Source organism: Pholcus phalangioides, unplaced genomic scaffold (genome assembly GCF_987345545.1).
Source record: "Pholcus phalangioides strain wild (caught in Gottingen) unplaced genomic scaffold, Ppha-v1.0 ptg000024l_1, whole genome shotgun sequence".
Classification (NCBI taxonomy): Eukaryota; Metazoa; Arthropoda; class Arachnida; order Araneae; family Pholcidae; genus Pholcus; species Pholcus phalangioides.
In genome coordinates this window covers 12,432,673-12,446,527 of record NW_028301616.1, presented here as the reverse complement: position 1 = coordinate 12,446,527, position 13,855 = coordinate 12,432,673, and the positions used below count along the sequence as shown (strand labels likewise).

Sequence of the window (13,855 nt, the reverse complement as noted above, 5' to 3'; positions counted from 1 at the left end):
AAATAATAAGTTTCGGCATATTATGGGTTGATAATTCTCATTAAGATTTCCTGTTTAAAGCGTTACTTTGATGGCTCCAAGTCATCCCCACCTATACTTCTCACGAATTCAACTTAAAAAATAAATAAAACTTTTATGTATATATAGCCACGTTTCAAATTTCTTAAGAGCAGATTACAATTTAGTGATTACAGAGTTTAAGAAATAATCCTGAAACCTAACACATTCGATCAGATTAACATACAAAATTTATTAATTACTGAATGAACATAAACAGACAGAACAAATTCTCTTCCGAAGCCATTCCCGACTTCCAATCTTCTTGCCAAAGTCTGTTAATCCAGCTGTAAAGACAAAAAAAAAAACAACAACCCAAGATTATTAAGAGATGAAAACTTGATATAAATTTGCAAATCACCAAAACGCTACATTTATCTTGTTTGGTACAGTGAAATAATTTGCCATGCAGAGCAAGGCTTTAAAAATTGAAACAAAATAATTGAAGGGTAAGGGCAGAGAATGATTCCATTCCCAAAAATCTAATGTTCCTGCGGTTCTGTACAAGGCCATAACTAGGCATGTGCACTCGCACAGGGCCAACTTGGAAGTGGGGACCTAAATTCAAATTCTTGCACACAGCACAGGAATGGCAGTGAGAAATATACCTACTCGTAAGTTACCAAAAATCTGGAGTATTTTCTCACTCATCAGTGAAAAATTGAACTGAGTAAAATTGAACTTAGTGCATGAATCAAGCACCTAGATGCATATTGGCGAACACTGGTCACAAAACACAGATGTTACACTCAGTCCACGAGCCACACGTGCAGAAGAAACAAATTTATGATGCGTGCATAAAGCGATACCAGATTTCCAAAGAAAAACATTGTTTTATGGACTGAAAGCATTTTTCCCCCTCGATCCTCCATTACAAAACTAGTCAAATGTTTTTTGTATGCAAGCAAAATTCCTTAAGAAAAAAATGGAGTGTGAAATGATATTTTTTGGCTTGAAGTAATTTACGTTTTTGACGAAGACAGACATAAATTTCATGTTCTTTCTTTACAATTCAATAACAGAAAATTCCAATCACTTTGGCAATAATTATTTTAGTTTTTTTTTTTTGCTTCAACCTAAACTTTGCTGAAAAGACCAGTTGTCTCCTCCTTTTCTAGAACTGATGACCCAGGATTTGTTGAGTTCTTATGTAAAGTCAATGGGAACGTGAGTATTCCAGTAAAATTTCATAGAAGAAAATTATGGCAACCATCAATTAGCAGTAGCATTTTCATGCTACGACAACATCGTGACAAACACATCAATTCCGATGCAAATAGGAAAAGTATTTTTTTCCTCACTTAAGGGTGATAGTCCCCTATACAACAAACTACAATGTCAACGAAACAGCTATCTTGACAGGATCGTAAAATTAGAAAAAAAAATCATGGAAATAGCAGATGCCTATACTAATTTTTCATTCATATACAGAGTGGTCCAGACCTCCACAGACAAACTTCTAGGGGCGATTGTGCAAGTCAAGACAAATAACTTCTGCTATGGAACCTCGGATCAAAATACATTTGAAGGATTAGGGCAAACAACAGGCTATGTTGGTTTTCTTTTTACTTCAAATTTTACAGATGTGACATTAAAGTTATTGTTAAAAGGGGGAAATTTTTTCCCGCTTTTTTGAGAACAACAGTTTTTTGTCTGAGAAAGTAACTGAGATAGAATGGCAACATGGACCATTGTTTCAATTATAGGACTTGAGATTGCAGCTGTTTAAAAATGTATAGCAACGAAGTATGCGGTTTCTGCAGGAACTAACTTGAGGAAATTTTAACGAAATCTATATGGAACATTATTGAATCAAAAACTGATTTCACAAAAATGTAATAGACCAAAGTAGTCTCCAAGGGTACTGTTGCACAACTGACACTGGTGGATGAAAGAATGGTGCACCCATTTGCAGAGGCCTGTTGTCAAGATATTGTCAGCAGCAACAAGAATCTGAGGAGGATGTCACTCTTCGCTTCCCATACAAGGGTTTCCCAACAGTTGGCTGCAACGACGAATTTAGGAAAGAGCAAATTCAACTTCCTTTGCGGGAAATCAAGCACACTTCCTCTTACTTGCCAGGTGAGTGCCCTAGACCAGTGGTTCTCAACCTTTGGAAGCCAGCAACCCGGTTTCATTCATTTTTGTAAGTGGAAGGCCCAGTCAAACACGATTAACAGAACATGAATGTGGGCGAAAAGGAAACTGCAGATTAGTCGCAGCCCTGTATGAATGATGTCACGGCCCAGTACCGGGCCGCAGCCCGGCGGTTGAGAAACACTGCCCTAGACTACAAAGGCAATGATTCTCAATCTTTCCTTAGGAATCATGTGCACTGAGCGTAGTCCTTTGTAGTCTAGCGCACTCACCCAGCAAGTGAAAGGACGTGGGTTCGATTCCCTGTAAAGGCATTTGAATTTTCTCTTCCCTAAATTCATCTTTGCATCAGCCAACTGTTGAAAACCTTCGTATAGCAACAAGAATCCCAGTAACAAGTTCTTTCGCTGAGTCTAGCGATGGCACTGAAAGTACTAATCCAGTGGATCCAGGAAGAGAGGAGTGTGCAAGCCACGACACAGGTCCACTACCGCCAATCCACCATCCTGGATTTGTTGCTGTTTGTTTGGCAGTTCTCCCGTTGCCAATGTCATTCACGACTACATATAATCGTGTTTGAACTTATAAGAATGACATTGCAAAAAATATTTGTACCACAAAAAAAAAAAAAAAAAAAAAACACCCACCATACAAAAGGGATTTTTCGTCCCCAGAAAAATTTGAGATCATCATAGATATTGCCAATTATCAAAAAGTCAAATAACAAGTCATCTTACCAATTTCACTGTCACGAGACTGAAGTGACACTGTTTTTCTCTTTACGAAATGTAAAATTTTTTTGTGATTAGATGCTAAGGATGCGCTTATAGCAAAACGAAGAGATGCAAGTTACAAGAGTTGTGACTAGGAAGAACCCTCATGCATAGAAGTAGAGAAAAAAACGTCTGCACGTAGTAAAAGAGGATAGAGAAAATGGCCAGAGAAGTTCTGAAATGTAAGGGTGTGGTGATAATGACGATCCCTCAACAGACGAGAAAGAAACAAACCAATCAGCAGAAAACCAACAAACAAGCTTGTCCCAGTTGCTCACCATGTTGAGTGGCCTCTTTCTATTCTTTGTGCCTCTTTTTGAGTATGTGTGGTCTAGAAGAAAACAATATACTGCTCTTGTCGTTAGTTGCTATTATGCACTCCTATATCTCCTGGTCACCGCACCACGTCACAGCTGCCAACGTTTGAAAGTGAAAATTTTTGTGACACTTGCTTGATGTTATTTTTTTATTTCACATGGGTGATGATGACAATCTTTCCACCATGACAGATGTTTATGTCCTTAACACAACTTGCACAAAAAAAGTCTGCCTTTTTCTGGAACGCTTGATGTAAGGAAATTCATCGGTATCTTTAAAATTGATTAAATATTTTTTTGCTCATCGACATTTATGTTTTGTTATCGCACGCAGGTAACTTCAACAAAAGAGGAAGTTTCGACCACATGCGCGTCACTATAATCTTCAATCATTACCCAGGACTACTACTGGCTGCTAAGCTATTCCCCTTCATGATAAGACAAACAACTTTTCTCGTTACCATCAGAGGGTTTGTAAAACTTCCTTAAAAAAGGGAACTCTTTCCCCCATTTGCAACGTGTGACGTCATTTCGAAAAGGGGAAAAACAGGCAAAAGACTTTTTGCCCCACAAAAAATATTTTAGGGATTGTTTTCAGAAGCGGGGATTCTTTTGAAATGAAGTAGGGAATTTTTAGGGACAGTTAGGATTCTTTTGTGATTTTCCTAAAAATTTGGAAGATTTAAGAACTTTTTTGGGACGTTGAGAGATGAAGCTAAAATTCGGGAGACACACAATGTGTACAGCCTTAAGCAGCATAGTCTTTTTCCAGTCGAAGTTTTTGTTCACATAAAATGGTGTTATCTTCACTTTAAAAAAAAAAGTTTATTTTTACATACTTTCTTGAAGCCTATATCACCAGCATACTGCCTGAAGCACCTCCTGCAAATGTTCAGCCCGTATTTCCTGATTATGCCATGGTGGTTTGCGCACACTCGGCTGGAACGGAAGTGAAAGAAACAATTTTATATAGTTTGCTACATTCGTACAGAAAACATAGAAGAATTAGAAACACACACAGAGATAAACTTTGGTAATTAGAATTGTAGGTTTTTATGCAAATTCAAATTCTGTGTGAAAACTAAAAAGGGATTTTTCATCAATGAATGTAAAATTCAGACGTGCCAACTTTTGAAATCCAGAGATTCTCCCGAGGGGGGTACCCCCCCCCCCTCCTCGACACTCATAGACTCAATCAAAAAAAAATCAAATTTTTTTTCCAATTTTTTTTAATAAATTAAGAAAAAGTTACATTCTTCCCCCCCCCCCAAGGCACGTTCTGCATTGCCCCTGAGAAGAATATAATTCTATGCCAGTCTTTCCATGCAGAATAGAGAAATCACATCTACATACTGTTCATAAAGTATGTGTTTCCTTTCGTCGATGCTATCAGTGATTGATAATCTTGGGTATATGAATTCTCAAAAGCTTTATATTTAGCTGTATATAGCTTAAGTTTTATATTTTCTTTCTGAAGATGTTTAATCGGAAGAAACAATTTAAAAAATTCAAATTACAAAGCTGCGGACGAAAAAATGTGTTTACTGTGCGGCTGTTAATGGAATACAATAACGATTATACAGGAATTTCGGCAACGAAGGTCATGCCCCTGATAAATGATTGTCGATAAATGCTACAAAAACAAAGTCACGTCTTTGCCAGTTGCTTAAATGCGGTCGCAAAGACTTTTTTACAGCTGCTCGATGAAAATGACTACGGCTGTCCTCTACGGGTGTTTTCCCTAACGACGACGGTAATTATTGACGCCACGAAAACGCAAAATCTAATTTTCTGCCAAAATCCGGAGAAATTTTAACAAATCCGGAGAGCGGGAGAAAGAATGAAAAATCGGGAGAGTTGGCAGGTCTGAAAATTATTTGCAATTTTCACCTTTGCAAAGATGTAGGGAACAGCTGCAATACAGTCCGCCATGATAAGCCGCCAAGACAGTAATGATGGGGCCTAAGTTGACGTATTTTTCAACATCTTCCCGATTTCGCTGAGTGATACCAGGTGGCGCTAGCTTCAGAAAACAGGTTCCTCTTTTCTTTGCCATGTTTTCCCCCTCCAAAAATTCTAAACAGCTGGTGTTCCATTTCCAGCACGTCTCTTGAATTATATTGTCTTTTGGGTGGGACGCAGTTTAGACCTCTTCAGAAAGTCTCCAACTGTGGCACCTCAGAAACGCTTGTTTATTTTCGTTGCGCTTGCCTGCTTCAACTGGATTATAGTGCCTTCTCTGTCTGCTAGGGCTTTAATCCTGTTTAATGAAATAATATTGCCATGTTTCTGGTTGTGGTGAAAACAGAGTCGATAATTTCAGTCCAGGGGGCCCCCTTTAATGGCCGGAGGAGCGGAGTGATGCCCAAGCCCCGCCAAATGAAGTTCTGCCTACAGGTGAAATCACTGATAAAGTATTTCAGGAACTTTTTGTTGCATATATATTACATATATACTCGTGCATAAGCTGGCCCTCTCACTTCAGGACCTCTCATCAGGTTCTCATCAAAAACTGACCAGAGTATAAGCCGACCCCCACATGAGAAACAAATTTTTCCACAAAAAAACATGGCTTATACACGAATATATATTTGCAATGTACATTGTATTGTGGTATTCTTTTTTTAGAAAATTAATCTTTGGAGTTAATCTTTTGAGGCGTCATGACAAAAGCAAATCACATCTATGGTTATAGCTGTAGGAATTTTAATGCTACCTCTTACAACTTATTTGCATATTAGCACGCACCTATGTTAGCGAATGGACGAAACACTTTCTGCGCTAATGCAGTGTTGAAATAAGTGTCATTTCACTTCCATTGAGCATTGGCGCAGCATATTCTGCTCACAGTCGCGTTTCAGCACAGATTTTTTTAAAAATTCTTGACCGTGTTAAATAGCTTCTGTTGGGCAGAGGCCTAGTAACTTCAAACACTTCAGAATTTATTTTTCTGGTGATTTTAATTTCTTATTGTCATGATTCTTCTTAAAATTCGGTAGTATGAGTTTACCGCCCATTCCACATGGATTATTTCAATTTATTACATGCATTTTGGATTATTTCACGTGTGCACCCTAAGGATTATTTTACGTGTATGTGCCTTAAGGTCTATTCCCATTTCTATGGGATTATTGCTGTGTGGTGGAGGATGGAAAAAAAGGGAGCGATGAAAAAAAGTTTTTTTATATTTCTCTTTCGCGGGGTTACATTAGTCCCTGCACTTCTTCGCGCCAAGCATGGTGCTTATACTGCTATTTCACCAAGTGATATTTTTGCTACTATTAGCCTTGGCGGTTTCCATAATTATGTTTTGTACGCGGGTGATTCTTTCCCACGGCGCCTGTAGGCTCTGATGGCCTTGGCGACTTTACTCCAAGCCATCAGACATGTTTGGCGCCAAAAAAGTCTCCAAATGGCAGACCATACAGCAGCTGTTCTTTCAAATTGTCTTTTCCCCCACTGAAAATTACATACTTTTATTTGATGCAACAGTGACAATTTACATCATGCTTGTGATGTCATTTTTGAAATTGAAAAAAAGACTGATCCTTTCGGTTTTAAAATAAATTCTTTAGGAATAATTTCCCCCCTAAAAGTAGGGATTTTTTTCAAATCATGGCATAGCTGCCAACTTTTGAAAATGAAAATTCGGGAGATTTTCGCGCAAACTTGTATTTTATGCTAAAACCACTCCCTAATAAATACAATAGGGATTTTTCCAAATAAAATAGGGATTTTCCAAACATAAAAGTTAAAGCATAGGGAATAAAATCCCTACTCAAAAACTGAAGTCAAATTAAAATAGGGATTTCACACACATGGAAGTTAAACCCTTGGGAATAAAATCCCTACGCAAAAACAAGTGAAATTGGAGGCCAAAACTTCAATGATGTAAAAATAAATATTGTGTTCATTCAGAAACGCTGCGAACAAACATTCTGCGCGAATGACCCCAAAATTATCGGAAGATGAAGGAAAACACCGTCAATTTTTGAAGAACACTGACTTTTTGTAACGCTTGCTTGATGGGTTTTTTTCCATTTCACGAGTGATGATGGCAGTCTTTCCATGACCGATGTTTATGTCCGTAACACAACTTGTACAAAAAGGAAAAGTCGGCCCTCTTCTGGAACGTTTGATGAAAGGAAATTCATCGGAATAAGTATCTTTAAACTTGATTAAATATGTTTTTGCTTATCAGTATTCATGCTTTGTTATATCGCACGTACGTAACTTCAACAAAAGAAATTTTGACCATATGCGCATCACTATAATCTTCGATTATTATCCAGGACTATTGGCTGCTAAGCCATTTCCCTGCACGATAAGACAAATAACTTTCTTGTTACCATCAGAGGGTTTGTAAAACTTCCTTAAAAAGGGAATGTCCCCATTTACGACGTGTGACGTCATTTTGAAAGGGGAAAAAAAGAGGCTTCATGCCCCACAAGAAATCCCTCAGGGATTGTTTTCATAAGTGGGGATTTTTTTAATGAAGTAGGGAATTTTTAGGGACAATTAGGGATTTTTATGATTTTCGTAAAAATTCGGGAGATTTAAGAACTTTTCGGGAGGTCGAGCGATGAAGCTAAAATTCGGGAGATTCCCGAAAAATTCGGGAGACTTGGCAGCTATGTCATGGTCAAAATTTGGGAGCTTCCCAAACAACACAGGTGACTTGGCGGCTGCGCTACAGAATGTAAATAAAATTTATCTGGATGACACAGGATGTTTGGGGAAGGGGGGGGGGAATACAATCATTTTTATCCACTGGTGATTTCTTCCTACTTGTGATTCCCCCTAGACGGTGCTATTTTGAATAGCCTTTCGTTTGCTCAAGGATTTTGAAGTGGTTTTTTTCTTTAATGTAGGGGGGCACCACTTTAAATTGCCTCCACGGATGTATGGATAATGTTCTCATACACTGTATTGTATCTTTTCATTTTCTAATTATTTTGTCTTTTTTTTTATGTTGCTGTACACATTTTTATTCTGCATGAACGTGAAATGCAAGTAAGTTTTTTTTACCTTTTTTTCGATATTTTATTGCCAGAAAAGAAGGTACTTTTTTCTAACCCTCCACACATTTTTTTGAGACACCAAATTAGGGCATTTTGCGGAACAGATGCAGTATGGTCCGCCACGACTTTTTTCTCGCGATAAGTCGCCAAGACCTTCATAATGGGCTCTGGGTTGCCATATTTTGTAACATCTTTTCAGTTTTCGCTGGGTGATACTAGATGCCGCTGACTTCACCGAACAGGATTTTTCTTTTGTTTTTTCAAAAATTCGAAGCAGCCGTTGTTCCATTTCCAGCACGTCTCTCTCTTGGATTATTATTCCTCCCTTCTGTAGCTCAAGTCATTTGGTTTATTATCTGGTCAGGTTGTATCATACCGTTTTATTAATTCGTTCTATTTATTACTTATTCATCCATTGCCATGCCTTCTGTCTTATCGGTTTATTATTTAAAATGCACCTACAGAATTTTTCATGCCCGGATCTGTTTATTATTAAAAAAATGGTCCAGATGTAATTTTTTTTAACTGATATTTTTTTCTATATTTATGCTTGGTGATTTCTATTATGTTTTGCACGAAGATGGTTTTTTTTTCTCGGCGTCCGTAGTGTCTGACGGCCTTGGCGGCGAGTCGCCAACGCCGTCAGACATGTTCGGCGCCAAAAATCGCCAAGTGGCGGACCATCCAGGTTAAACTCTGGACCGACCTCTAGGACTGGAATGCCTTCATCTGCAAGCAACGGCAAAAGGGGCCTACAATTCCGAAATTAGGGTGACTGCCAAATTGGCGTATTTCTTTTGCCCTAAATAACACCGGTCAGCAATGTCACTCGGACTCCTTTATTTCGGATTGCCTTATAGCTAACGTGGCCATAATCACAACCAAAAAAATTCGCCAACTCGATGTTTACCCCGATTACAGAATTCTAATCATATCTCGTCCCTGATCGTTAATGAACAGTAGAACCTCGATTCAACGCCACCATTCGTTTCAGAGAACTTCGGCGTTATGAGTGCATCACTTTTTTTGGCACTATGTACGTTTTGCGTGCGTCATCATACTCAAAACCGCACCGCGTACAGAATTCCGCCACATTGGCCGCTGTGGTGGTCGAGTGGTTATAGTGCCGGACTCGTGATGCGAGGATCCGGGTTCGAACCCCACAGTGGTGGTCGGCTGAAGTTGGTTTTCTGTGGTTCCCAACTTCAAGGCGCAAATACGAGCCGATCTCCCCGTTAAAAAGTCTCGCCACAGTCTAGAGCAACAGTCCTACAACGGTAAATCATTCAGCCATAACACTTCACTCATAGTTAGTAAAACTGGGGGCAGATGACAGCACTACACATAACAAGCATTACACAGAAACAAACTTTACGTCAGGTTGCACTACACGTACACGCACATTCCCGCATGTACCTATTCGTTGGGGGGTTCCGCGGGGGGGGGGGTGCATGTGTGGTGTAGCAGTAGTAGGTAGGGGCTCGGGGATCCATGATGTTCTTAAGTCAGCCACCTCGTTGGGCAATTTGCCTGTTGTGGCGTTGTATTTGTATTTAGCAACTAGTGGTAATCATTAAGCCTAACCACACCATGGGATCCTGGATAAAAGGTCTCGACACCGGGCGGATAAAAGCAGTAAATTCTACTCAATTAATCGAAAACAAATCAATTCTAGTCCATATCGCAATTGATATTAATGACTAAATAATAATAAAACATTAAATCGGGGGAAAAATTTCGGGGCCTCAATTCTTACATAGCATATTGTTTCTTCAATATATAAAAAAAAAAGTCTCAAACTCACCAGTAACGCGATCCAGGCCCGAATTTCCTTGGATGCGAGAACCAAATGTTTTGATGACCCATCTTCCACTTAACGAATTACCGATGTAACGAACTGAAATGTCTACAAAACGAAATTAGGACGAATTGCAGCACGATGCACGAGGCTTTTTGCGGACACGACGCTTGCGACAGGGAGTAAATTTCTAATGAGGTGCGGAAGTTAGCTTGGGTACTCATTCCGTGTCGAGCAGAACTGAAACATCTCTGGAGTGAGCATTGCCTCTAGCGGAAGGAACTTGCATTTTCTGAAAGGGAGCGATATACAGGGTGATCAGCGAATAAGCCCTTATTTCAAAATTAAATATCTCTACAACAAAGATCAATAGAATTATGCGGTAAACGGTACGTTTATTAGCAAAACTGTAAGAATGTTGTACAGAAATTTCGAAAATTTAGTTTTTTTTTTTTAATTTTTTAAAATTTAAAAAAAAAAAACTGGAGATTTTGGGGTTCCGAAAATCCTCATTTGTGTGAAGAGAAACCACTGCATTCGCCTAAAGTTACTGCATGGGCTGCGGTACGCACCAGAGGCGATTACTACTGAACGTTACGTTACAATTTTGGAACAATTTGTCAGCACATATGGTGCATATCGCAGCCCATGCAGTAACTTTGGGCGAATGCAGTGGTTTCTCTTGACACAAATGAGGATTTTCGGAACCCTAAAATCTCAAGTTTTTTTTTTGTTTTTTTTTTTTTAAATTTTAAAAAATTAAAAAAAAAACTAAATTTTCGAAATTTCTGTACAACATTTTTACAGTTTTGCTAATAAACGTACCGTTTACCGCATAATTCTATTGATCTTTGTTGTAGAGATATTTAATTTTGAAATAAGGGCTTATTCGCTGATCACCCTGTATGAAAACATCATGCATTAAATCAGTGGTTCTCAACATGGGGCCATATGCACCCCTTTGTGGTCCTGGGATACTCTAAAGCAGTGGTTCTCAACCTATTTTTGTTCATGGCCCCTCCTTTCAACCATTTCTCATTCCTATGGCCCCCCTCTTGCGAACATGAATAATTTTCTATCCCCCCCACCCTCGTTTTTCCATTAGGAGATAGTTATTCAAAAATTGTCTGAAGTATATACCGTATATACTCGTGTATAAGCCGGTTCGTATATAAGCCGACCCCCACACTTCAGGACCACCAAAACAACAATAAATTGAAAACCCGTGTATAAGCCGACCCCAAAAAATCCGTGCATTTTAGAGAAACTTTACTATTTTAGAGAAACTTTACTATTTTAGAGAAACTTTACTATTTTAGAGAAACTTTACTATTTTAGAGAAACTTTACTATTTTAGAGAAAAATTACTATATTTTCATGTAAAAAATTAATAGCTCGCGGAAATTTACAATAGAAAATGATTCAAACTTTTTAGTCCGTTTGTTTTAAGTCACCAAGCTCATGATAATCCATCAGATCATCATAGGGGAGTGCGGCATCTTCGTTTTTATCTTCATCTGGGCTGTCTCATTGCCATTGTCACTTTCAAAGAGGATATCATCTTCAATTCCGTCCATCGCATTGCTAATGCAACACTTTTTGAAGGATCGGATGATAATTTCGGAGGAAACAGAATCCCACGCCTCATGTACCCATTGACATACTAGGCCAATGTCAGGTTTCTTCAAGTCACCACTTTTTGTAGTTTATCATCGGAACTCATCCATTCGATATACAAATTCCTCAAATAGTCTTTGAGAGGCTTGTTGATGCTCACATCTAAAGGCTGTACAATCAACGTTAAGGCGCGTATACACTAGCGCGCGGATCGTGTAAAGGCGCGTATACACTAGCGCGCGGATCGTGTAAAGGCGCGTATACACTAGCGCGCGGATCGTGTAAAGGCGCGTATACACTAGCGCGCGGATCGTGTAATGCAAGCGTTCGCAATCGGTTGTTCAGTAATTTGTACGGTGTTGCGAACGATTAACGAATCATTCTTGATCTGTTTGAACCGGTCCACTGGGAGTCGGTTTTTTCGACGAACACAAAGGGATTCTTCCTTCTAGTTTGGACGGCGTCATTATCGGTGTGCGTGTTTGTACGTGCTTCTGAGCCTATCTAGAGCCTCAATTTTTTTTCCTCGTCTTATTTCGCGAAAGCCATTTATAGTCCTAATAAATTTGTCATTTTTAATAGTCATTTATCGTCATTTTAATAGTCATAGCCAACAGTCACATGATGATTTCGATGATTATGTGTAATTTTTTTTTCTTTTGTCAATAAATATATTTAAACTGAAATTTTTGAGAAAACATTTTTGAGTAATTTTTTCAAACTGTCCATACTGCAATTTACTACCATTTCCTATGGAAGAGGCGAGTTATGTGTGTAGTGCAGTCAACCACATCATAATGTGTTCAACTTTGCCACGAAGCTGGGCTGAAAGATATCTCCGCAATGTGATAAATCCAGTGGTGAGATTATCCGTATTAACGTGTAATGAAGTTATATATATGTTGTGGGTCTGATGCTTACTGTTTTTCAAATGGGAAGTCGGGAGCCACAAGAAACCAATAAAAAATATCGAACAAGCTAAATTTTTTAAAATTACCTTAACGTATCCTTTCAATTCTTGGATAAGTGCTGCACAAACCTCTGGAATTATTCGCCCAATTGATTGCTTTGAAATTCTGAAGAGCTACTGCAGACTGGTATACGAATCTCCAGTTGCGAGGTATCGCAGCGTTACAGCCAACCTGTATAAATTCATACTCGCATTATGCATTGGCTGACTTCGTATTGCTTATTTTCTATCAAGCAACTACAATTACTATCAAATTCACGCCAAAACTTGTCTAAATCGCTCTATAGGAACTACACATTTATCGCAGCACATTTTTTAAAATCGCTCGATATGCACAATTATAAGCAACTAATTTGACTAATAAATGTAACAAAAGAATTAAACATGACAATTATAAAACTCCAAAAGGAATTTGTGTCTGCAATGATTTGATTTTCTTTTTAAAATTGAAAAAGAAGGGAAGGGGGGAATCCAAGCAAAACGTATGAACAATATGAGCTTACCTGTCTTGAGCGGAGATAGGAGAACGCATACGAGTTTCCGTCTTCGAAATTAAAGGTCCTATTCTCTTGAGAAGATCCTCGAAATCGGAAGGAGACATCCTTGAGAAATTTTTGTATTGCCCACTCATACTCTGAGCCTTTAAGTCCAACATTAATTCCGCGCCAGACCGTTTTTTATACAGCTCCGTCCTCCACCAACGTCGAGGTTTTCTCTCTTTTTTATTTAGCCCAGCCATTAATACGACCGCACTACTCATTACAACTAAAGCCAAGTTTTCCTCACGAGACATTTTTTTTTATGACAAAAACTACTCACTAGCCTATCTACGTTCCTCAATAGTTGTTACCGCCGCTCACAACCTACAGATGGCGTTAAAACAGCTCTCGGATGGAGCCGTCGTTGATGATGATGATTCGTTTCGGAAATCGTACCCACTGAATGCATTGCGAGCGCTTGCGAATGGTTGCATTGCACGATCCGCGCGCTAGTGTATACGCGGCTTTAGACACCACCAGCCACAATGATGTTTTCGATTTCTTTGCCTCGGCTTTAACATTATCAGTTCTGTGAGGTTTGAACATATTCCATACCAATAATGCCGGTTTCTCGAACACTGCTACAAAAATGACTACTGATTGCGGGGGTCGATATTTTCTCATCAAAAACTGACCCGAGTATAAGCCGACCCCCCAACTTGGGGA

The 13,855-nt window shown here is 38.9% G+C and overlaps 1 protein-coding gene across 1 annotated transcript; it reads right to left on the bottom strand.

Annotated features, from left to right (window-relative positions):
• Positions 1 to 230: 230 nt before the first annotated feature.
• Positions 231 to 10,252, bottom strand: RpS29 (ribosomal protein S29). The gene is made up of 3 exons (XM_089250956.1): positions 10,070 to 10,252; positions 4,084 to 4,183; positions 231 to 344 (listed from the first exon to the last, which is right to left on the bottom strand). Exons 1-3 carry the CDS (start codon positions 10,129 to 10,131, stop codon positions 336 to 338), a joined length of 171 nt encoding a protein of 56 aa, XP_089107082.1. The 5' UTR covers positions 10,132 to 10,252; the 3' UTR covers positions 231 to 335.
• Between the last annotated feature and the right edge of the window lie 3,603 nt (positions 10,253 to 13,855).

Bases quoted from the DNA above. Each gene is read 5' to 3' on its own strand.
- RpS29 (XM_089250956.1), bottom strand. From the start codon at position 10,131: ATGGGTCATCAAAACATTTGGTTCTCGCATCCAAGGAAATTCGGGCCT. The intron at 4,184-10,069 runs GTGAGTTTGAGA...CTTCCGTTCCAG, and splicing joins GGGCCTGGATCGCGTTACTG to CCGAGTGTGCGCAAACCACC.